Genomic DNA, 23,331 nt, shown 5'->3' on the forward strand with positions numbered 1-23,331 from the left:
TAACATGCAAAAACAAATCAAAACTGAGTAGGAGTAGCTACACTTGTATCAGGTAAAATAGACTTTAATCCAGGAACCATAAAAAGAGATGGTGATTATATAAATGAAACTGGGCCAACTCAACAGGAGGAAATAATAATTATAAATATACATGTATAATATATATGACAAATATTTAATAAAGACATTTAATCTAACAAAGGATCAGACTCTCAACCAACAACTGTCAGTTACCAATAACTTTTATATGGTGAACAAGTCACTCATATAAATCAACAAAACCAGAACTTCAGACCTTATAGACATAATACACATTTACAGTCCATTTCAACCCAAAGTTGCAGAAAACCACCCTTCTTACTAGCTCATGAAATACTCTACATGAAAAGTATGATAAGCTATAAAGCACATCTCATGAAATTCAAAGAAAATTCTGACTACAATGGAATAAAAGTGGAAATCAGTAGGAGGAACTTAAAATACAAATGTATCAGTTAAAACAACATTCTTTTCAGTGAACAATGATTCAATGAAGAAGTCTAAAAGAAATGTAGACATTTCTTAAAACAAGGATAAAGTAAAAATTTAAACATACTAATAACCAAACTTACAAGGTATAACAAAAGTAGTACTAAGATACGTTATATCAGTCAGTGCTGCCCACCCCCCAAAAAAGCACAAATTCAAATATATACCCTATTATTACAACCAAGAAACTAGAAACTCAAGAACAAACAAGAAATGCTGGAGGAAATTTATACACAACCAAAAATTTAGAACCACAGAGGTTTTAAGGTTCTGGATGACATGGAAAGCCTGAGTAGACCAATGGATATGAATGGAGGAGTAATGAGTCTTCATTGCAGACCGTACCAAATACATAAGGAAAACCAGTAGCATTTCTCTCAAACTATTCCAATGTATTAAAAGAAGGCAACCTTCCCAATTCATTTACAAGGACAATACTACCCTGATACTAAACATAGACAAGGAACGATGTGACAGAGTGGTGTCAAGAGAGGCTGTAGTTAGCTAGCTGAAGAATGACTGGGAAGTGAAAGATGTAATAATCATTTAGACTAGGTCTTGGTAAACTACAGCACACAGGCCCTCTGCACCTGTCATGTCACTTTCTTGAGACAGGGTTTCTCTGTGTAGCCCTTGCTATCCTGGAACTTGCTATGCAGACCAGGCTGGCCTCGAACTCATAGAGGTCTACTTGCTTCTGCTTCCTCAGTGCTGGGATTAAAGGCATGCGCCACCATGCTCTGCTGTTCTTTCTTTTTCATCAAAAAAATTTTTTTTCCCTCAGTCATACACTTGCATTTCAGTACTGTTGATTGCCACTTTCAATGCTCCCACACCAGAACTGAGTTACTGTGACAGACTGGAATGCCACAGAGACTACACTATCATTTGTTTCTATAACAAAAAATAGTTCCTGAACCCTGACTTAAAAATGTTTTCTTGCTTTGCCTGAAAAGGAACAAATGACTACACAGGTAGTTACAAGGAGAAACAAACTGAACGTTTTGCTTAGTTTTATTTAGATTTCAAAGCAATTAGCAAGACCCTATAGGGAAGATGGCAATATACTGAAGAGAGAGGAACTGAAGAATTAAGTAGAAGAGTAGGAGCGTGGGGAGTGGAAGGGAATTGTTACCTGTTATGTGGTAAAATGCTTACAGTAGACTCAGAGGAGGAGTGTGTGAAGGAAACATCTGCAAGACAACTTAGAATCTATGGTCACACTCTAGAGTAAGGCTGAAAAGAAAAGTGATCTTTGCTAAACTCTGAGCTGTAGCTCAATTATCAGCACACTGCACTGGAGAGTAACCAATCAACAACTGACAGGGGCTCTGTAACCATGCAATGTCACCAAGATGCTTAATAATAATGTAACTCTCCTGACACTGGGATGGTGTGAAAATTAAGAGGCAGAGTCTTTCATTAGATCAGAATCACAAAAAGTTCTGTTAATGAAAAGCATTAAGTCTGATTAACCACGAGAGGACAACTAGTTAGAACCAGCCACAGATCTGGTTAGTGGTTTCCCACAACACTTACCCATTTTCTGTCTAATATTTTTCTTGCATAGTTGGACTTGTAATTTCTGTGGTGTGTGTGTGTGTGTGTATGTACACACACACACGTGCAGTCTCACAGTGTATAACACCCACTGCTACCATAGCTTACCATAAGAGACACTTCAATGGGAAAGTGGAATGGAACAAAAGGCAGCTGTGACCTGACATAAGAATGAGTTTCTAGTCCGAATCATTTCTTCCCAAGGGCATTTAAGTTGACTTTTTTTGTTGTTGTTGGGAGATGAAAATTCCACGCACAAACACTTACCTGCTCCCATGAAGAAATCATATGACGTTCAGCAGGCAGCTTTTCTATTATGCTCACCTCTGTCACACCTGGGGAAGATTCTAGAAGAAGTAAAACAGTACAAAGTTGTAATTGACTTGCTCACATTTTGTGCTTTATGTTGGCTAAGTGTTGATGACTGCTCTAAGGCTATCCAATCCTTGTGATGAGTGTTTACATCCCCTGTGAGCAAAGGAAAGGACTGGCTGAGCCCCAAAGCCCAATACCATAACTTTTGAGGACATGGCATAACCCCAAGGAAGACCACCACCAGAACTTCTACAACCCTCTACATTTATCTAGTTGAACAAAGTACAGAGATTCTAAACTTTCAGTGTTTGCACACTGGACTTCTTAGTAAATATCCAAGTATTTAGTTCTTACAGTTAAAAAGAATGAGGAATAGCACCACTTTAACTTTCTATAAGAAATAAGACTTATCCAAGAGTGGTGGTACATTGCTTTAATCCAGCACTCAGGAATCAGAGAAAGGTAGGGAGATATCAGTGAGATAGAGGCCAATATGGTCTACATGGCAAGTTCCAGGACAGTCAGGACTTCACAGAAAGACTCTGTCTCAAAAAACCAGAAAACAATAACAAAAAAGAAAGACTTGATTGCTAACATTTTTTTTCTAAATATAATTCATCTCTTGAACATACCATTCTACTTGACAGAATTCAGGATTTAAAAACTAGTCTAAGCTAGATATTGGTACCAACCTCTATTTGCCAGACTGAGGGAGTTGGATGTACCAGAAGTAGAGGCTACACTGTGTTAGCGAGTTCAGGAAACCTTAGGCTGTATATCAAACAGTGCCTAAATAAATAAATGCAAGACTGGAGTTGGGGTGAGGACACAGTAAGAGGATCCATAAGACAAAGGAAAACAGAACAAAACACCGCCAGCTAACTAACAGAAATATAAAAAGAAATGATTCAACCCTTACCGCTTTCACAGTGCCATGTTAACATCCTTAATTTCAAACTGTAGGCATCTAGAATTATGAGTCCATGCTTGTGTTTATATATTTTTTTTTCCCAAGTTCCACCTCCACCACAAAACCACTTTATTCTTGCTAGCAGTGATCTCTAATTTTCATGACACCATATCCTATTATATGTAAGGTAAATACTACATGTTTACATTTTGAGCTGTATACTGGTTTTTAAATATGGAATCTAAGCATAATATCAAAAATACTTTAATGAGTTTTTGATTTGCACATGTATGTGTGTATGGTATGCATGTGAATGTGCATGTAGCTCAAGGTTTACTTTAAAAGTCTTCCTTGATTACTTTCCACCTTATTCACTGAACCAAAGTCTCTCAGTTGAACCAAAGCTCTCTGATATGGGTTAGTATACCTAGCCAACTTGTGCCAAGGATCCCATTCTCACCTTCCAAGTGCTGGACTTATAGGTGGGCTGCCATGCCCATCTGAGAGTTATGTGGACTATGCCAACTCAAATTCTGCTCTTCATGCTTACACTCAGTCTAAAGTGGGGTGGTATCAATTCCTTCCTTCCTTTGCATGCTCATACCACTTCTTCCTGCAAGGTAGTATTTCCACCTTCTTGAATTTAGAGTTGGGTTTTCTACTGCCTCAACCACTAAAACCAATAAAAACAAGCTATGTCAATTTTACACTTAAACTTTAAGACAACAGAATGTATTCCTTTTCCTTTCTTTGAATTCAGAGCAACCATACAACAAACCCAAGACATTTTTCTGATAACAGAAGCAAAAAAGAACATTGGGGGTGGGCAAAGGAACTAACCCCCAGTGGCAGGTAGGGCGGGTAGTGGGTGGTCCAGGGCACAGACAGCATTCAATGATAAAAACCAAATTTAAACAATATTTGTCTACAAATCTATCACCACAGAAGGCACTAGAAGGAAAACTGCAACCTAAAGAGGTTAACTATTTATCTCTAGTTGGTAGTGTAAACCTGAGAAAGCAGGGCCTAAATATGGGCAGACTAAAGTCTCATGCAATAGACAACTTTATTCAGAGCATCAGACAATGTATACTCTGAGGTTAAGAAAAGTCAACTGAGTGGAGTTTACAATCATAAGGACAAGCCACATGTGGCACAAGCATGTTTTTCCATAGGGGCATATAAACAAATAACCAAATGCCAGTTGTAAATAATCTGAAGGAAAACTCATTACTATCTGCTACACGTGGAAAGGGCATGAAAGCACATTCTAAAAGAAAGAAGAAAGCTTATAAAGCCATGGAAACCAAACATTTCTCTACTTAATGAAAAATGGGTCAAGATGGTGTCAAGACAAATAAAGACTTTCTAGACTTCAATGAAAATGAATGTACAACATACTCAAACTTATGGGACACAATTAAGGAGGTGCTAAGAGGAAAGTTCATAGCACTAAGTGTCTACATTAACAAAACAAAACTGCAGAGATTTTGTACTTGCAAATTAACAGCATATCTGAAAATTCCAGAACAAAAAGAAGAAATTGATCCAAAAGTAGTATAAAGAAATGATCAAACCCAGACTGAAATCTATAAAATATAAACAATATAAAAGATCAATGAAACAGAGTTGTTTTTTTTTTTTTTGAGAAAAATCGATAAAATCAAAATACCTTTAGCCAAGTTAAAAGCAGAGAGAATATCGAAATTAAGAAAGTTGGAAATGAAAAGGCGGATAGAACAGACACCTAGGAAATTCAGAGAATTAAGGACACACTTTAAAAACCTCCATAAAATTAGAAAATCTAAAGGAAATGGAAAATTGCCAAATCACTAATCAAGATCAAATAAATATTTAAATAATCTTATAACCCCTAGTGAAGTAGAAGCAGTCCTTAAAAGTCTCCCAACTAAAAAAAGTTCAGGGCCAGATAGTCTTACCAGACTTTCTTTTTCTTTTTCTCATTTTTTTGAGACAGGGTTTCTCTGTGTAGCCCTGGCTGTCCTGGAGCTCATTCTGAAGACCAGGCTGGCCTCGAACTCTGAAATCCGCCTGCCACTGCTTCCCAAGTGTTAGGATTAAAGGTGTGCACCACCACTGCCTGGTTTTACCAGACTTTCAAAGAAGAGTTAATACCAAATATTCCTCAAATTATTTTACAAAATAGAAACAGAAGAAACATTCATTTGATAAGGCCACAATCACTGTGATGTCCAAACCGCATAAAGACTCAACAAAAAAATAGAATTACAGACCAATTTCCCATATGAACATAGATGCAAAAACACTCAATGAAAATACTTACAAACTGAATCCAAGAACACATCAAAAAGATATCCACTATGATCAAGCATGCTTCATCCCAGAGATAGAGGAATGGTTTAATATATGAAAATCAACAAATGTAATTTAGTCAACATTCACATAAATGCAAGAAATCAAAGCATTTCCACTAAAATTAGGAACAAGATTGTCCACTCTCTCTAACTATTCAATAGAGTACTTGAAGTCTTTGCTAGAGCAATAAGAGGACTGGAAGAGATCAAAGGGACACAAATTGGAAAGGAAGAAGTCAAAGTATGTTTATTTGCAGATGATATGATCATATACATAAGTGGTCCTAAAAGTTTCACTGGGACCCCTACATCTGATAAACACTTTCAGAAAAAGTACAGGGTCACACAAATCAGTAGCCTTCCTAAACACATATGACAAATGGACTGAAAAACAATCAGAAAAATAACTTTCACAATAGCCTCAAATAATATAAAATACCTTGAGGCAACCAAACAAGTGAAACACTTGTAGGATAAAAACTTTAAGACACTGAAGAAAGGAACTGAAGAAGATATCACCAGATCTACTATGTTTATTTTTCAGTAGAATTAACATAATAAAAATTGATATCAACCAAAAGCAATCTACAGGTTCAATGCAAGTCCCATTAAAACTGCAATACAATTCTTCACTGATCTTGAAAGAATAACAATTTTCACCTTCATATGGAAACACAGAAAACTCAAGATACCTAAAACAAGCCTGAATGACAAAAGATATGCAGGAGAAATCATCATTCCCAATGTCAAGTAGTACTATAAACCTATAGTAATGAAAAGGGAACAGTATTGGCACAAAAATAGACATGTTGACCAATGACATTGAAGATTCAGACATAAATCTATACACCTATGGACACATGACTTTTGATAAAAATCCAGAAATAAACACTGGAAAGGTTGTGCTGGTCACACTGGATGACTACATCCAAACAGACCTATACTTATCACACTGCACAAAACTCAACTCCAAATTGATTAAAGACATTAACATAAAACCAGATACACTAAACCTAGGATTAGAGAAAGTGGGGAATAGCCTTAAACTCATTTGCACAGGAAAAGACTTTCTGAACAGAATACCATTATTAGTATAGGCACTAAGATCAATAATTAAGAAACGAAACCTCAGGAAACTGAAAATTGTCTGCAAGGCAAAGTATACTATTATTTCACAAAGCAGCAGCCTAAGGAATGAGAAAAAATTCTTACCAAGTATACATCCAATAGAGGCCTAATATCCAAAACATATAAAGAACTCGAAAAACTAGATGTTAAGAAAACAAATAACCCAATTAAAGAATGAATGATGCAAACAGAGAATTCCTAAAAGGGGAAATGTAGCAGCTTGTGTGCTCATGATAATTATGTTACCCAAAAACCTTTTGCAGTGTGCACACATAGACAAAGGAAGCCTGCCCCTACTTGGCTTTGATTGGGAAATAAAGTTGCCAGCAGCCAATGACTGGGCAGGGAGACAGAGGCGGGACTTTTAGGATTCCCAGGAAAGAAAATCAGGAGAGAGAGAAGGGATTCCTAGGACTGACCACATTGGGAAGAAGCAAGAGGGAGAGACAGCCAAACTATAGGTGCAAAAGGGAAAGCAGCCCCAGAAGGGTCAAGGGCAGCAAAGATAGAATATAGATTTAGCAAGTATTAACTTAGGAAGGGGAAAGTGTGCTAGCTGTGGAGAGGTTTCGAAGTGCCAAGTCATTGACCTAGTTAAGGCATATTAAAAATAAGCCAGCATATGTGTGTCTTTTATTTGTGAATTCAGGGCTCATGGGCAGGTGCACAAGAGGCGTGTGCATCTAAAGGAAGCATAGAGAAGACTTTAATAATTTACCACTACAAGGAAACTCAAATGGCTGGGAAACTCTGAAAGAAATATTCAACATGCTTATATGTAGATATAAGCTATTAAGTCAATGATAACCAAGCTATACCATATATAAACCCATAGAAGTTAGGTATAGAGTAAGGGACTGGAAGTGGGTGTAGGTACAGAGATCTCTTTAGGAAAGGGAAATGCAAATCAAAACTACTTATATCAGTCAAAATGGCCAATAAAATAAGTGACAGCTCATGCTGGTAAGGATGTAGAATAAGGGGAACGCACATCCATTTCTGGTGGGAGTAAAAAACTTGTACAGCTGCTGTGGAAATCAATTCCTCAGGAAGATGAGAATCTACCTCAAGAGCCAGCTATACCACTCTTGAGCACCTACCAAAAGACCCTTTATCCTGTCACAGAGACACTTGCTCAACCATGTTCATTGCTACTCTAATAGCCAGAAACTGGGAACAACCTAGATGCCCCTCAACAGAATGAATAAAGAAAATGTGGTACATTTATACAATGGAACATTATTCAGCTGTTAAAAAAAAAAAGAAAGAAATTAGCAGGCAAATGGATGGAACTAGGAAAACAAAATCATCCTGAGAAAGGTAACCCAGGCCCAGAAAGACAAATATGGTATGTACTTGCTTATACGTGGATATCAGCTGTTAAGTCAATGATAACCAAGCTATCATATATGGACCCAGAGATGTTAGGTATAGTTTAAGGGCCTAGGAGTGGGTGTAGGCACAGAGATCTCTTTAGGAAAGGGAAATAGAGTCGATAGTTATGACTTGGGATTTGGGGGGCAGGATGGGACAATAGGATCAGTGGGAGTGGGAAGGAAAGAGGAGGACGAAGGAGGGAATATGGAGTGAGACAGCTAATATTGAGGCCCATTTGATAGATAGTATGGAAACCTAATACAGTAGAAACTTCCTAAAATGTACACATATATGAAGGCAATCTAAATGAAATTGCCAAAAAATGGGGGAGATAGAGCCCCAACCATCGAACTATCATCACCAAATGAAGCTTTCAGTACTGGGATTGGGCCACATCTAATTGAGCTGTTGGCCAAAGGGCTCCCATGGGAATCCAGGCTGTTGTTGAGACTGTAAGTTGCTCTCTTCAAACTGATGAGAAGTTGTTGAAAACAACACCAACACAACTCGTTGAATATGGCAAAGTTGAGCTGATGCCTGACTGGAGCTTTCACTTCTATATGATAGTGTCTTTGGTACAGTAAGGTACTTTGGAAGCTACCAGATAAGAAACTTAGACACCAACCCAACCATGAATCCTCTGATCTATAATGGTGTACTGCCTACAAGATATGCTAGGGCAAAGGTGGCACAAATCTTGTTGAAGTAACCAACAATAATTTATTTGACTTAACGCCTGCTCCACAAGATGGAACGCATCCTGATACAACCTGGGTTACCAAGAACCTGTGACTAGATGGCCCAAGTACCTAGGGTAAAACCAAATCACACTGTTCTAAGAAACAGAACAGCAAAAACAAAGACAAATAAAAAACCCAAACCAGCAATAAAATGACTCCTAATGACATTCTGCTATACTCATAGATCAGTGCAGCATCAGAGAAGCTCCTTCCTACAGCAGATGGGGACAAACACAGAGACCCACAGCCAGATGGGATGCAGAGAGTGAGAGACCTTGGAACACTCAGCCTAAGGAGGATTTTTCCTTCAAATCCCTCCCCTCAGAGCTCAGGGAACCCAGCTGAAGAGGACTAAGAAGGGTGCAAGAGCCAGAGGGAATAGGGACACCAAGAAAACAAGACCCTCTAATCAACATGCTTGATGGTTATATGAACTCTGAGAATGAGTTGCACAGGGCCTGCAAAGGTTTCACCAGGTCCTGTGTGCATATTATGGCTTCTAGGTTGGTGGTTTTATACGACTCCTGAGTATGTGAAGAGTGGGTCTCTGAGTTTTGTGCCTTCTCTTGTGCTCTTTTCCTTCTGTTTGTTACTTTTGTTCAACTCTGCTGTGATAATTTTTGTTTTATCTTACTGTATTTTATTTTGTTATATTTCATTATTACACCTTAGAGGGCTGTTTGTTTTCTAGTAAGATATATAAAAGGAGTGGATCTGGGTGGGAGGGGAGGCAGGGAGAACCTGGGAGGAGAAAAGGGAGGGGAACCTGTAATCAGGATATATTATGTGAGAAAATATATTTTAAATTAAAAATATTTTTTCTATTGTATGAGCATACCTTATTTTTATTTTCACATCCATTCATTAGTTGAATACTTCAGTGGTTTTTGATTTACATTGCTACCAGTAATATTCCTAAGAATATTTGGGAACAAATATTTGTATGTAAATGATTTTTTCTCATGGGTAAATAAAGAGAAGTAGAATTGGTGAATCACATGGTAATTCCATGTTTAATCTTCTAAGGAAAAGTCAAATCCTTCTCCAAAGTTGTTGTGTCAGTTTACAATTTCGCCAACAGCTCATGAGGATTTGAATAAATTTCAAAAATATTTGACAATCCTCATGCAGTCTTTATTATGGGCAATCTAGTGGAAGCATAGTAGTATCTAACTATGGCTTTGATCTGTTTATCTGACTTATGACTGTCAACTTTATATAAATATGGTTCAAAGAAATATCAACTGGAACCCTTTAGATTGTTTTTAATTGCTGAATGTCTATTGAGTTCCTTATAGATACTTTGTAATCTCTGTTCATATTGTAATTTGCAAATATTTGGGGCTGTGTTGTCACTTGATGGTATCCATATAACATATTTTATTACATTTTTATGAACTCTTCTTGTTTGTATCATACTTAAAATTCTATTCACTAGTTCTAAGTTGCATAAAACCTAAACTAAGGAGACCTAGAGTGATGGGTCAACAGTTAAGAATATTGGCTGCTCATCCAGAGGACCCAGGTTTCCCTGCTAACACCATGATAGCTCATAACTGTAACTCTAGTCCCAGGGGATCTATTATCTTTATTGTAGCAACTACATGTTACAAAAAAAAATATTCATTTTACATCTAAGTGTAGAGATCAGTGGCATAATTATTCATATTGTTATATAATCACTGCTATCATTTCCCAAATGTTTAGTAAGACCCAATGTAGTAAATTTTCAAAGAGAAAAAAATGTTCTGTTTCAAGATTGTTTGGGGGTATTCCTGGCCTCCTATATTTTGGTATTAACTTTAGGGTTAATATATCAGTTTCTGCAATAGAGGTGTTGATATTTGATAGGAATTGCAGATCCTGAATTTGTAGGATTTATTAGGGAAAAATCACTCTTCTATAGAGATTTCCTCTCACTCATTTTGATCTTAATATCCTTTAAAAAGACTTTTACTGTTTTACTGGAAGCCACAGACTTCCTTGTTAACCTAATGTCATTTTTGTACTGACTTTTGCTACTGTATAGTGTATGTGTGAATTACTTAGGGTTAATTTGTAAGAGTTTAGAGTATGCAAACAGAAGCACCTCTAATTTTCTTATTTCATTTTCCTGCCTAATTCCCTGGTCAGAATTTCTATTACAATGCTGAGTAGAAACACTACAATTGAAAACATCAAGTACAGTAGACTGGAGACTGCAGTCCTTTACAAGACCTACTTATAGTTGGCTCTTGGATGGCATTTAAGAAGCTAGATTTCAGTGATGTTTCCATCATCACTAGATGAAAATGGCTCACTATCTCCAAACTGAAATGCAAATAAAGTGTGTGGAATATATGTTTTTCTTCTGGGGTGGGGAGAGACTGGAAGTTGGTACATGCAAGGTAAAGGAAAATCTGGACTCCTCAGTTTAAGAGGACACTTTAGACATTCTGTTACAAACATGTGGCTAGAGAAATTAAGTAGGCCCTGTGTGGTTTCAGTGAGAAGACTCTTGAAAATTCCCACAGATTGTTTTTTTAAGCTTCCTTGCCTGCTTTTCCCCCTTTGTTGATTTTTGTTTTATCTTTCAGCTGGGACAAGTGAGCCTAGTTAATCAGCACACTTGGAACAGCTTTGCTGACCTTTTAAAGCATATTTTGTTGTTGTTCTTGAGCTTAAGTGTAAAGCAGGTAGTCTTTCAACATGATGTTAGCTATGAGATTACTCACAGATGCCCCTTATCAAATGATGATGTTTTCTATTCTATTTTTTAATTGTTATTTTGAGGGGGAAAAAACCCTTATTATTAGTTCAGCCTGACTTTGTCATCACCATCATAATTTCCCTGTGATGGGATTACAAACATGTGTCAATATTACTGGTACTTCCTATTTGTAACATACATTTTTCTTCTCCATCAAGAATGAGTGCTAGATTCTGTCAAGTACCTTTTTGGCAGTTACTGATAATGTAGGCTTTGTACTTTATTCTACTAACATTCTATTACATTCGGGTTTTACATATTAAACACATCATACATTGCTAGACTAAATCAGGCCTAGTCGCAGATTTCTACTACAGAAAAGGGCCAAATAAAACACACAATTCAAACTTAGTGCTCATAGCTGCTGCTAAGGTGAAAAAAAAAAAAAAAAAAAAGGTTTCCGAGAGAGCAAGGCGGAAGGGTGTATGTGAGTAAGGTTTATTTCATCAGAAATTTGAACAATTAACAGGAGACATTGGGATGGAGATAATTCCAGGAGGAGGCAGGGCAAGGAAACTAAACATGGTTACAGGTAGGGAAGCTTAAGTGTCTTTAAAGTTATATCCTCAACTGCAAGATGTCAAAGTAGTCAAAGCAGTAGTCAAAGCAGTGTACACAGCAAGATGAAAACAGAAGATACAGGGAACTTGTGGATCACGGTAGAGAAACTCCAATTTCTTTACAGTTGTGAGAGCAAAGCGTGGAAGCATATTTTCTCAACCCGTCAGGTAGCTTTACCCCGCCCCTTTCCTTTATCCTGGAAACATCTAGAATCAACTCTGGGAAGTGACTCTTCTTAACTTGCCAGAGAGGCCAGGCACCTCAGTCATTGAGAGATTACCAATTAATTTGGGCTGCTAGGAAATGAGCTTGTTTCCCACGCTGTTTCTTTATCCTTGTAGCCCCACGTAACCGGCGTACAAGGAAAAGAACAACTCTCAGCCCCTTCAGCGCTGCCAGCTTAGGCTCCTTTCCACAGCTCGGTGCTGTACCCAGAGGCACTGAGCAGCGGCTGCCAGTTCACTCTGCTACTGAGCAAGGCTCGCTTTTCAAGGATACAACCTGGGCTGAGGAAGCCTCCGGGGAGATGCGTCTCCCAGGCTTCCAGGTGCCTGCAGCCTCTTGCTAGTTCTTTTTGCAGATGCAAGGCAACCATCCTGGAACTCTCAGCTCACACCTTCCCGGCCTGGAGAGACGGCCGCCCCCATCCCTCCCCATCTAAGGAACTCGCAGCAGGGATGCGCTCTGCAGACGAATCCAGCTTAGCTGCAGTCCACCCAGCACCCAGCCCTCCACCTTCGTCCTTTCTAGTCATTGTGTCCCACTCCACTCACCCAGGATGCGAGTGACGCCCAGGGTCAATTTCTCAAGGTGCGGCTTGCTGCCGGCTTGCAGTGGGGGCGGTGTCTCCTCCATGGCACGCGTCCTCACACCGCGCGCTGCAGCAGCGGCGGCGGCGGCCCCTGTCCCCGGCGCCGCCGTGGACAGCCGGCCTGCCGGCTGACGCGCCCGACCCCGCCTCAGGTCTGCGGCCGTCGGGCTCAGGGCATGCCGGGAGTTGTAGTTTTCAGCGCCTGACGGCTCCGCCAGGAGAGGATGGGCGGCCCGGGCGGCTTTGGCAGCGGCACTTCCGCCGGGAGCTCGTTCCCGCGACCCTGGCCCGGGCTTCACTTCACATCTCCGCGACCCCGCCTCGCCTCGGCCCGGAGCCTCTCCCCTCGCCGGGGCCGGAGGCGCAAGCGGGGGCGGGCCTCTGCGCCGAGCGGCCAATGGGGACCAAGCCTGGCGGCCGGGGCGTGGCGGCCCCGGCTCCACGCCTCCAGTGGCGGTTGTTTCAAGATGGCCGGCGCGGCGGGCCCCTCCCTGCCGGGCTCCGCGTTCTGGAGCCGCGACTGTATCCTTTGCCCCGCTGCTAGGGGGCGCCGCGCCCTCCTGGGTGGCGAGGGCTGGGGCGCGAGGCTTTATGTGGGCCCGAGAAGCGTGGCGCGGACCCCGGCCTCGGGGCGGGCCTTTCCACTGGAGGCTGGGTGCCCGGCTCGCCCATCACCTGGCGACCAAGTGTCGCTAGGTGGGAATTCTGGCTCAAGGGTAACCCGCCCTCCTTAGCCGTGGGTTCTGCAAACATGACCTGTCATGGGGGAGTCGCAGCCACGGCTGGAAGCGCCCCTCTGCCATCCCTTGCAGGAGATCGCTGGCTGATTGAGGGTGTGAAGTGAGCTTGTAATGGTGGGGAGAACAAGTGTGGGTGGACACAGTTGCTAGCTGGGCTGAGTCCCTTTCTCTTAATTTGGAATTACCGAGTGTACGACACTAGGAGCAAATCAGGTGGTTTGATTTGCTTTTTTTTGGGGGGGGGGGGAGGGTCTCCTAAGGCCCTTTAGTGATGCCGAATTTTCTAGCCCATCGTTAGGAGAGGCGTAGGCTTCATTGGGACGAGTTCTGCTGGGTCTAGTTAGGGAGTAAGATAGGAAATGCCTGGAAGCCGTGTTGACTTACTGGATGGTGGGTCACCGCTGCTGGAAATTGAAGTTTGGGGATTGTTTTTGTTCAAGGTGGCGAAGCTTTGTAGCCGCGCAGTAATTAGAATTCTCAGTTCACTAACTGACAAGATTTCACAGTGGTTCAGTTCTAGGATTAGGTTAGCTGTTGCATCCTAAGCTTTGGTTTGCTTTATACTTCCTTGCTGTAGGGGCATTACTTGGGAGAGGAAATGTAATCAGTGTTTCTGAGTGCCCGCAAAGAGGCCAGTTGGTTTGCTAGGAGTGGCGATGACATTGTTTCAGGCATTGCTGTTACCTTTGGCAGAATCATTCTGGACAGCCTACTCTGCTTAGCTCCAAGGGGAACTTAGAAAATTGTATTACCCGTTTCTTTTATTGAGTTACTGAGAGTTCCATGTGTGCAGAGAGGAATACTTCTGCATTCTGTGCTGCTGAGTGTTTGGGGTTGTACACTCTCTAAACAGAATTGTCACTTGTCTCTGATAGGTGGGTGAGAAGCAAATGAAATTACCGACTTGTACTGTGGAAGAAAGCACACCAGTGCACTCTCAAAGCAAATCTTTTTTTTCTTTTTTCTTTTACCTATTAGGGTCAAGAAGCAAATATGTGCATTAGGACCACTGTACTGAATTAGAAAGTCAGGAAATTGGGATCAACCTTTGCCTTAGGAAACAGTTATTTGCTTATAACAGCTAATGGTATTTTTCTAATATAGAATGGAGGAGGTAATGGCCTGTTTCCCTGGGACTGAACAGATTAACAATGTGTGATCCAAACCTTTGCTTTTGTTGTTAGCAGCCTTCCACGCACTTATGTAGTCGTAACACTCACTATTTGTTACAGAAGTGATAATATATTCCCTATCTTTTACGTTTTCTCATGTGCTGAGTAGTTATTGTAAAGCATAAAGCATCCACTAATGATGAGAAGTTGAAATTGTGGTGGTAATTATGTTCTATAGAAATTCAGATGTAAGAAAGGAATTGGAAAGTTATTGGCATCTCCTTTTTTCCTAAGGCTTTCTATCTAATGACCAATTAACATTCAGCCGCTGATATTTTCATTCTATATTTCCATAGGACATACAGCTATGTTTAATTACATTTTTGGTGATTATTTGCTGAAAAAAATTGTAAGTTATGAACCATTTGGTCTTTGGATCTTGATTTCTTTCTGTCACATTGGTGATCATTTCCCAGACCACTCCACAGTAAAATTTTCCGTAGGAAATTTTCCCTAGACAGATAGTAAGCACCTATGGTCTGGTATTCTTTGTGTATTATTCAGTAAAAGATTTTTCATTGTTCCACTTAAGCAAACTAATGTGTTTGAGAGATTTCTCAGTTTCTATCACTGGTTTATGACTAATTAGTAGAGGAAGTGGAAACACTGGAAAGTTTCTCAGGAGAAGTTTGGGTATAAAGGAGGAAGAAATGTGGTAATGGGATACGGGTTTAAGGGATTCAGTTTTCTATTTTGAAAAAAGTAGAGAGTGGCACATCTTTGGATGCTAACAGGGAAACTCAGTAGGAAACATGGTTGATTAAGGAGAACAGGATTGAAAACATAAGCAGCAATATCTTTAGGAGAAAAGGGAAAAAGGGTGTGTGTAGTATAGATTGAGGTGTGAAGACTTCTGTTAGCAGTAAGGGACCATTGGGAGGTCTTTCTAGTTTGTTGTCTTAAGGTAATAGAAAACATTATTAGCTGAGAGTAAGAGTGGTAGAAGTGTGTCAGGACTGGACAGGAGAGAGGTAAGAGTGGGGGAAGTGTGTCAGGCCTGGAGGGGGAGAGAGGTGGAAGTATTTGAGCTTATGAAGCTCAGTAGGGTTCCCGTTTTCATTCTGGCTCTTCTCCTCCAGTTGTGAGCAGACTCCTTTGTGAGTATCTAGAACAGATAACCTATTTGCAGGAAGGACATCCATGGAGGACACCCTACATTATCTCCTAAGTAAAAACACTGCTCTCTGGAGCATATTTTGTACCATTGTCTTGGGTTATTTTTCCCTGTTTTTTTTCCCCCTTCAGGTACATTTCAAACATTAAACATTTATTGAGTGCCCACTATGTATAAAGGCTCCGTGTTAGACTAAGGATATAGAGTAAAAGAGAGGTTTATGTTGCTCTGGAGATCATACCATTTTATTTCATAGGGCTGTTTTGAAATGGTGAATTCAGGGTTAGCTTCTTTGGAGTTATAGTTACAATTCTCCAAAGCCATCAAAGATCCATCCACTGTCTGAGGAAACTGGATATTCATTTATTTATTTGAGACAGGGTTTCGTGTAGTGAACCTCTTGATCTTTTTCCTTTATCCCCTAATTTCTTGGATTATACCTGTACCACCATGCCTAGTCTATAGCCAAAGTCTTAAACTTGTGATGGATAGCACATGTGCTGCAGTTGGCTGTTAGAAACACCCAGTAGCTCAGATAGGTATTGTCTAAGAACTCCTACTTTTCTCTTACTGTGGGTGATAGATCTTACGGCCTTGCTCATTCCAGCTAAGCCTTCTACAGCCCCAGCCCTTACCCCACTCATACCCCGCACCTTTCTCTGCCCTGGAGATCGGGTCTCAACTCAGACTGGTCCTGAACTCATTCTGTAGTCCAGGAAGGTCTTGAGCTCCCTCAGCCTTAGCCTCCCCAGTAGCTAGAATTATAGACTTGCATCACCAAGTCCAGCATACTGCTAGGCAATTCCAGTTAGTAATGCCTGGGAAAAAGAGTCCATCACTAGGATTGATGTGGAGCTAAAAGATTTATTTATTTACTTCATTAGTAAATTACAATGTCATATATAGTAATAGTTTTCCTACTGCCCCCAACTACTCCTTCAGTTTTCCCTATTTACTATGTTTGGTTCTTTTAGTAGCCCACAGAACTTCATTGGGGCCTTCTGCATGATACTGACTTTGGAGTTCATCATCATTGCCTTTATAGATTGTGTGTGTGTGTGTGTGTGTGTGTGTATGTGTGTACATTTGTGACGGAAAAATGTGTGTATATCTGTCTGCGTTTTCTGAATTTCTCCTTTTGAAATTGAAAAATATTTATTTTTTTGTCCTAGATTTTTCTCATGGCTCTATAGTAGGACTTGTTGGGACATTTCATAAATGTATTAACAGAAGAGTAATATTCCTTAGTGTTTGTATGACTGACTTGCCCTAAAACGTTTGACCTTCAAAACTAATGTCTATTTTGAAATGATTTATTTTTCATACCTTGTACATGGTTTGTAAGAGGAAAGCAGCAAAATAGAGTGCATATCAGAAAAGTATCCTGTTTGGGAGCAAGTGTGGGGGAAAGATCTGGGGACTGTTGTGTAAAATACTCACTCATTCTGTTTTCATTTTCTAAGAAGTAGAAAGGAAGAAGTGAATTCTAAATTGTAAGGTCAAAAGAGCTAACATACTGTACAGAACAAGGGTGTCCGTGGGTCTTAGTGTTCTATAGTACTTTCCTTTATGTTCCTTCCACAGTTTCTGATGAAGACCAGTCGGTGGTTTATGTTCCAGGTATGATATCTAAAGTTCTTGAAGCTTCCCTTATTTCTTAAGAGTCAGAGAAAAATTAAACATTGGGACAATCTTGTATGTGCATTTGGATATGGAACAAGTCATTTGAACATAAAAAAATTTCAAAACAAAATTTAAAAAGCAAATGTTTTAAAATATTTGACTGGATCCTCTTAAGATCTGCAATAGTGGCTCATCATAGGGTATGGCTGGGCAACTCAGCATTTATGGTTTATAAAAGTGCTTCGTTTATTAAAGAGATTCTTTTTTGAAAACTTACATTTCATATCTCAAAGGAAAATATAAAAAGTTGATTCAGGTTAAATACAAGCTATTATGCTTATTGATTGTTCAATAGGAAGAGTAGTCAGATGGAATCATTGAAGATACTCTAGGTAAAAAAATCCTATAATTTTCTCAATGTTATCTCAGAATATTTTGATTTATTGCTTTTAATGTGACTTATGAATGTCTGTAGCATCTAACTGAATTACTTCTTTAACGTTCTTCATACACACACACACACACACACACACAGAGTTTTAAATTGAAAAACTTAATAAGATCAAATTCTGAAGTCTTGTTTAATAAACATTCTTAGGAATCTCCACAGAAGGAAATACAAGATCGAGACTCAAGTTGATAAATTCAAAAGTGGATGTTAAAGTTAAGGCTTCCAGGGTGACTGATGCTTCTGTCTCCATGGCGTCTTTAAAAGGTGCTGGAGATTCAGTAGCCGAACAGGTCAGTAATGTTTTACGTATTCAGATTTTTGTGTGTATACATGTTGCATGCGTGCGTGCGTGCTTGTGTGTGTGTGTAGAGTGGGGTCATGGGTGCACACACATGTGCATGTGTGGAAACGAGAAGTTGGTTATCCTCCTCTACCTCTCTATCACTCCACTTTGTTTTGTTTTGCTTGTTTCCCTGGGGGCTTTTGTTTGTAACACAGGTATCTCATTGAATCCCCCTGGTCAGGCTCTACAGGTCTACCTGTCTCTGTCTTTTAGTCCTGTCTGGTGGTAAAGTTACAAACAAATGCTACTATGTCCTCATTTGAACTGCTTGAGTGACAGGCACTTTACTGACTGAGCCTCTCCCTAGCTTGCTAGTTTTATATATCCTGTTCAGTAAAGACACAAAACCTTCAAAGGAGGGCCTTTTTGTGTCTTTAGAAACTACAAAACCTTTTATGATCCTTGATAGTGCTAAGTATCAGTATAAAAATATCACTTTGCAAGAGTTTTGCTCTAAAAAGTATAGATGTGCTTTAAGCTTTAGCCAAGAAAATGAATTATCTTACTAGTTCTCAAAATATTTCAGTTTTACATCTATGTTTTTCTGGCATTGATTGGTAAGTCAAATTTACTTTTTACGATTAGGTATTCTTTACGTTTTTATTCTTAGAAATTTATTTGTTGATGACTGATACTTTTATATTAAAATGAAATTTGTATATAGAAAATCAGCATGAATTATTATTATTATGCCTTTCACTTAGAAAATAATGTTACTTTTTAAAAATTTTGTTTTGTTTTATTCTATGTTTAAGAGAAAACAGAACTTTTTTGTTTTGTTTTTGTTTTTTGAGTCAGGGTCTCCTATATACCAGGTAGACCTTCTTGACTTTCCTATGTAACTGAGTCTGGCCTTGAGCCCATGATTTCCTTGCCCCTGCCCCTGCCCCCCCACCCCCACCCCCCACCCTAAGTACTGAAATTGCAGCAAACCCCTAGTTATATTCTTTGTTTTTTTGTTATTCTTTTATAACATGTATGTTGTGCCTGTCCATGTATGCATGTTGGTGTATATGGAGGCCTGAACTTGACATCAGCTCTCTTCCTCAGTTTCTTTCTACTTCACTTATTGAGGCAGGATATCATGTTGAACCCAGAGATGGCCAAATCTGGTTAGTTTTACCAGTTTTCTAGGGGGATCCTCTGTTTATGCTTCCCAATTGCTACAGAGCTAGTAGTCTTTATCCATTGAACTACCTCCCCCTTTGTAGGCCACTGCTGGTTTGGGCTCCTTCATTTTCTTCATAATGGTGTCCACATATTCCTTTGGCACATGTGTTTTTTTGTCTGTTTTGTTTTAACCAATATGTTTCAGAGTAAAAGTCACTTTTTTGTAATGCTGTAATTGATAAGTTTTCTTTCTTCAGTCAAAAGTTGACATTAGTGTTTGTAATCTATGCCTCACGGGCAGAATCGTCTTTCTGCTTATGTTGTGTGGCTTTTTCTGGGGAGAACTGATCAACCTGGTATTCATCTCAGACAGGACTCTAAAGAAAGTGTTTCACCTTAGGCTATCTTGGTAAATCATTGAATTTACTGGGATTACTTACAAGAGCTTGGGTGACTTCAAGGGAGCTACATCACCAAAATCGTACTCCACTGTGGGTGACAATTCAGAAAAGTTTCCTCCTGTTCAACTTGCAGGCAGCAACCCTCTCCTCATACTGTGCCTTGGTTTTAGAATTTGAGGGAGTGATGTAGCTTTCTGAGCCTTGGTAGTTTCTATAGCATCCTGCATCTTAGGCCTCTTTCCTCCTGGAGAAATAGGGCTTCATTTTGGAGGAAACAGCTACACAGCAGTTTGGTTTGTTACTGACTTTATCCTTCTTCCTAAGAGTTCTCATTTTTTGAGGTATTGTCTGTGCTGTGACTGGCTTGTAGACTTAAAGAGTTGCTCTAGTGACTGCCGTCTGACAAAGCCCAAAGTACCCTCAAACATTTACCGCCAGACTATTTACAGAAAGTATTTCAATTTTTTTTTTAATTTTATTAGATATTTTCTTTATTTACATTTCAAATGTTATTATTCCCTTTCCTAGTTTCCCCTCTGAAAATCCCCTATCCCCTCCTCCCTCCCCCTATGTTTAAGAGAAAACAGAACTTTTTTGTTTTGTTTTTGTTTTTTGAGCCAGGGTCTCCTATGTACCAGGTAGACCTTCTTGACTTTCCTATGTAACTGAGTCTGGCCTAGAGCCCATGATTTCTTTGCCCCTGCCCCTGCCTCTGCCCCCCCCCCCCCCNTCCCCCNCCCCAAGTACTGAAATTGTTCCCCAACCCATCCACTCCTGCTTCCTGGCCCTGGCATTCCCCTATACTGGGGCATAGAACTTTCACAGGACCAAGGGCCTTTCCTCCCATTGATGACTGACTAGGCCATCCTCTGCTACATATACAGCTAGAACCACAAGTTCCACCATGTGTTTTCTTTTATTGGTGGTTTAGGTACAGGGAGCCCTGGGGGGTACTGGTTAGTTCATATTGATGTTCCTCCTATGGGGCTTCAAGCCCCTTCAGCTCCTTAAGTACTTTCTCTAGCTCCTTCATTGGGGACCTTGTGCTCTGTCCAATGGATGATTATGAGCATCTACTTCTGTATTTATCAAGTACTGGCAGAGCCTCTCAGGAGAGAGCTATATCAGGCTCCTGTCAGCAAGCTCTTGTTGGCATCTGCCATAGTGTCTGGGTTTGGTGGTTGTTTATGGGATGGATCCCCAAGTGGGGCAGTCTCTGGATGGTCGTTCCTTCAGTCTCTGCTCTGAACTTTGTCTCTGTAACTCCTTCCATGGGTATTTTGTTCCCCCTTCTAAGAAGGATTCTGAGCTTCTGGGCTAATATCCACTTATCGGTGAGTGCATATCATGTGTGTTCTTTTGTGATTGGAATTACGTCACTTAGGATGATATCCTCCAGACCCATCCATTTGTCTTAAGAATTTCATAAATTCATTGTTTTTAATAGCTACGTAGTACTCCATTGTGTAAATGTACCACATTTTCTGTATCCATTCCTCTGTTGAGGGACATCTGGGTTCTTTCCAGCTTCTGGCTACTATGAACAAGGATTCAATGAACATAGTGGAACATGTGTCCTTATTATATGTTAGAGCATTTTCTGGGTATATGCCCAGGAGAGGTATTGCTGGATCTTCTGGTAGAACTCTGTCCAATTTTCTGAGGAACCGCCAAACTGATTTCCAGAGTGGTTGTACAAGCTTGCAGTCCCACTAGCAATGGAAGAGTGTTCCCCTTTCTCCACATCCTCTCCAGCATCTGCAGTCACCTGAGCTTTTGATCTTAGCCATTCTGACTGGTGTGAGGTGGAATCTCAGGGTTGTTTTGATTTGCATTTCCCTGATGACTAAAGAGGTTGAACATTTCTTTAGGTGCTTCTCAGTGATTTGGTATTCCTCAGTTGAAAATTTCTAATGTATAATTGTGGAGACATTTTTCATCTTTTACTGATGTTTGGTGAATCCCAGAACAGTTGTCCTTTTGGGTGGCATTTGGACTAGCATGGCAAGTTTCAGTACTTGCTGTAGTTGCTGCTGGCATGAGCACGTGTGCACCAGAGGGGGTAATTGAGAAGCATAGCTAGTTACACTTCTTTCAGTAGACTTAGTGTTCTGTTTGCAGTGTCTAGTTTTATTCTGTAGCCGTGATAATGCTCTCTGACCCACAGCAACCTGGGGTGGGGGGGAAGGACTTATTTAGCACAGTGTTCCAGGTCATAGTTCAGACTTCAGGAAGAACCCAGTTGTTGGCTTGCTAGATGAAAAACATCCATCTCGGTTACACAGCTCTGTACCTGCGGCCTGAAGAGAATGTTAGGAAATGTTAAAGGATGGACTTGGTGGGGTTTTATTATTCTTTTGTTTTTAATAAATTTTCATTTACAAAAGTATATAGTGAGCTAGATTTGTCTTTCAGGTATAGTTTTTCAAAACCCTGTTCTATACAGACTGATGTATTTTTATTTTTAAGCAATATTTAGTTTTACATGTTTGGAATTTTATATAAATACTCATACAATATGTATCATAGGACTAAGTTTTTTGCTTGTCAGTGTATTCATGACAATTCTTAATGCTATATATAGTAATTTGTAAGTTTCTTTTAACTATTATGTTAGTACTTATTCAGTCATTTTAACTAAAGAGATAGGTCAGCATTTCAGAGCCCTTGCTACTGGTGACTCCAGTTCTGGGGCATCTGATGTCATCTTCTGGCCTCTGTGGGCACTGCATACATGTGGTGCTTAAACATACATGTAAGATGAAACCATCACACATATCTTAATGGTGGGGCACTCCTTTAATCCCAGCCAAGAGAGGCAGGTAAATCTCTTGAGTTTGAGGCTAGCCTGGTCTACAGAGAGAGTTCTGTGACAGCCATGGCTACATAGAGAAACCCTCTCTTTTAGAAAGTTGCTAAATAGGTACTGGAAACAGTAAGATATTGTGAGGTATCGACTGTAAAATGCAGGGACCATTTTCTGGGGCTGGATGAACAAGAACAGGTTTGAAGTAGTAAGAATTAGAATGTTAGGACATGTGCTTAAATTTGAAGCTTGGACTTCTGTGACAGGGTACCCTGACTGGCTTTGCTGTCTGCCCTTCAGAGGCTGAGTTCTAGAAACTATATACTGGAGCCAATTGTCCTTGTGAGAATAACAGACTGGAGTGGCACTGAAGGCACCAGGAAGCAGACAATAAGGATGATAATCTTTTCTTTCTTACAACCTTGGGCTCAGTCTAGCTCTTTCTTTTCCTTCTTTCCTTCCTTCCTTCCTTCCTTCCTTCCTTCCTTCCTTCCTTCCTTCCTTCCTTCCTTTCTTCTTTCTTTCTTTCTTTCTTTCTTTCTTTCTTTCTTTCTTT

General features: G+C 40.0%; 2 protein-coding genes across 3 annotated transcripts in view; one reads left to right on the plus strand and one right to left on the minus strand.

Annotated features, from left to right (window-relative positions):
• Window positions 1–13,363, minus strand: part of Tpgs2 (tubulin polyglutamylase complex subunit 2) — a 29,720-nt gene extending 16,357 nt beyond the window's left edge. Inside the window, exons 1-2 of the mRNA XM_021214601.2 lie at window positions 12,978–13,363; window positions 2,356–2,435 (exon numbers count right to left, since the gene is read on the minus strand). Coding sequence (XP_021070260.1) covers window positions 2,356–2,435; window positions 12,978–13,059 — 162 coding nt within the window. The 5' untranslated portion in view covers window positions 13,060–13,363. The remainder of the gene's footprint in view (window positions 1–2,355; window positions 2,436–12,977) is intronic.
• A 113-nt stretch (window positions 13,364–13,476) lies between these two features.
• Kiaa1328 (KIAA1328 ortholog) overlaps window positions 13,477–23,331 on the plus strand; it is a 288,560-nt gene continuing 278,705 nt past the window's right edge. For both annotated transcript variants that reach the window (XM_021214774.2, XM_021214775.2), the window contains exons 1-3: window positions 13,477–13,537; window positions 17,626–17,661; window positions 18,263–18,405. In XM_021214774.2, coding sequence (XP_021070433.1) covers window positions 13,483–13,537; window positions 17,626–17,661; window positions 18,263–18,405 — 234 coding nt within the window. In that variant the 5' untranslated portion in view covers window positions 13,477–13,482. The remainder of the gene's footprint in view (window positions 13,538–17,625; window positions 17,662–18,262; window positions 18,406–23,331) is intronic.

Source organism: Mus pahari, chromosome 15 (genome assembly GCF_900095145.1).
Source record: "Mus pahari chromosome 15, PAHARI_EIJ_v1.1, whole genome shotgun sequence".
Classification (NCBI taxonomy): Eukaryota; Metazoa; Chordata; class Mammalia; order Rodentia; family Muridae; genus Mus; species Mus pahari.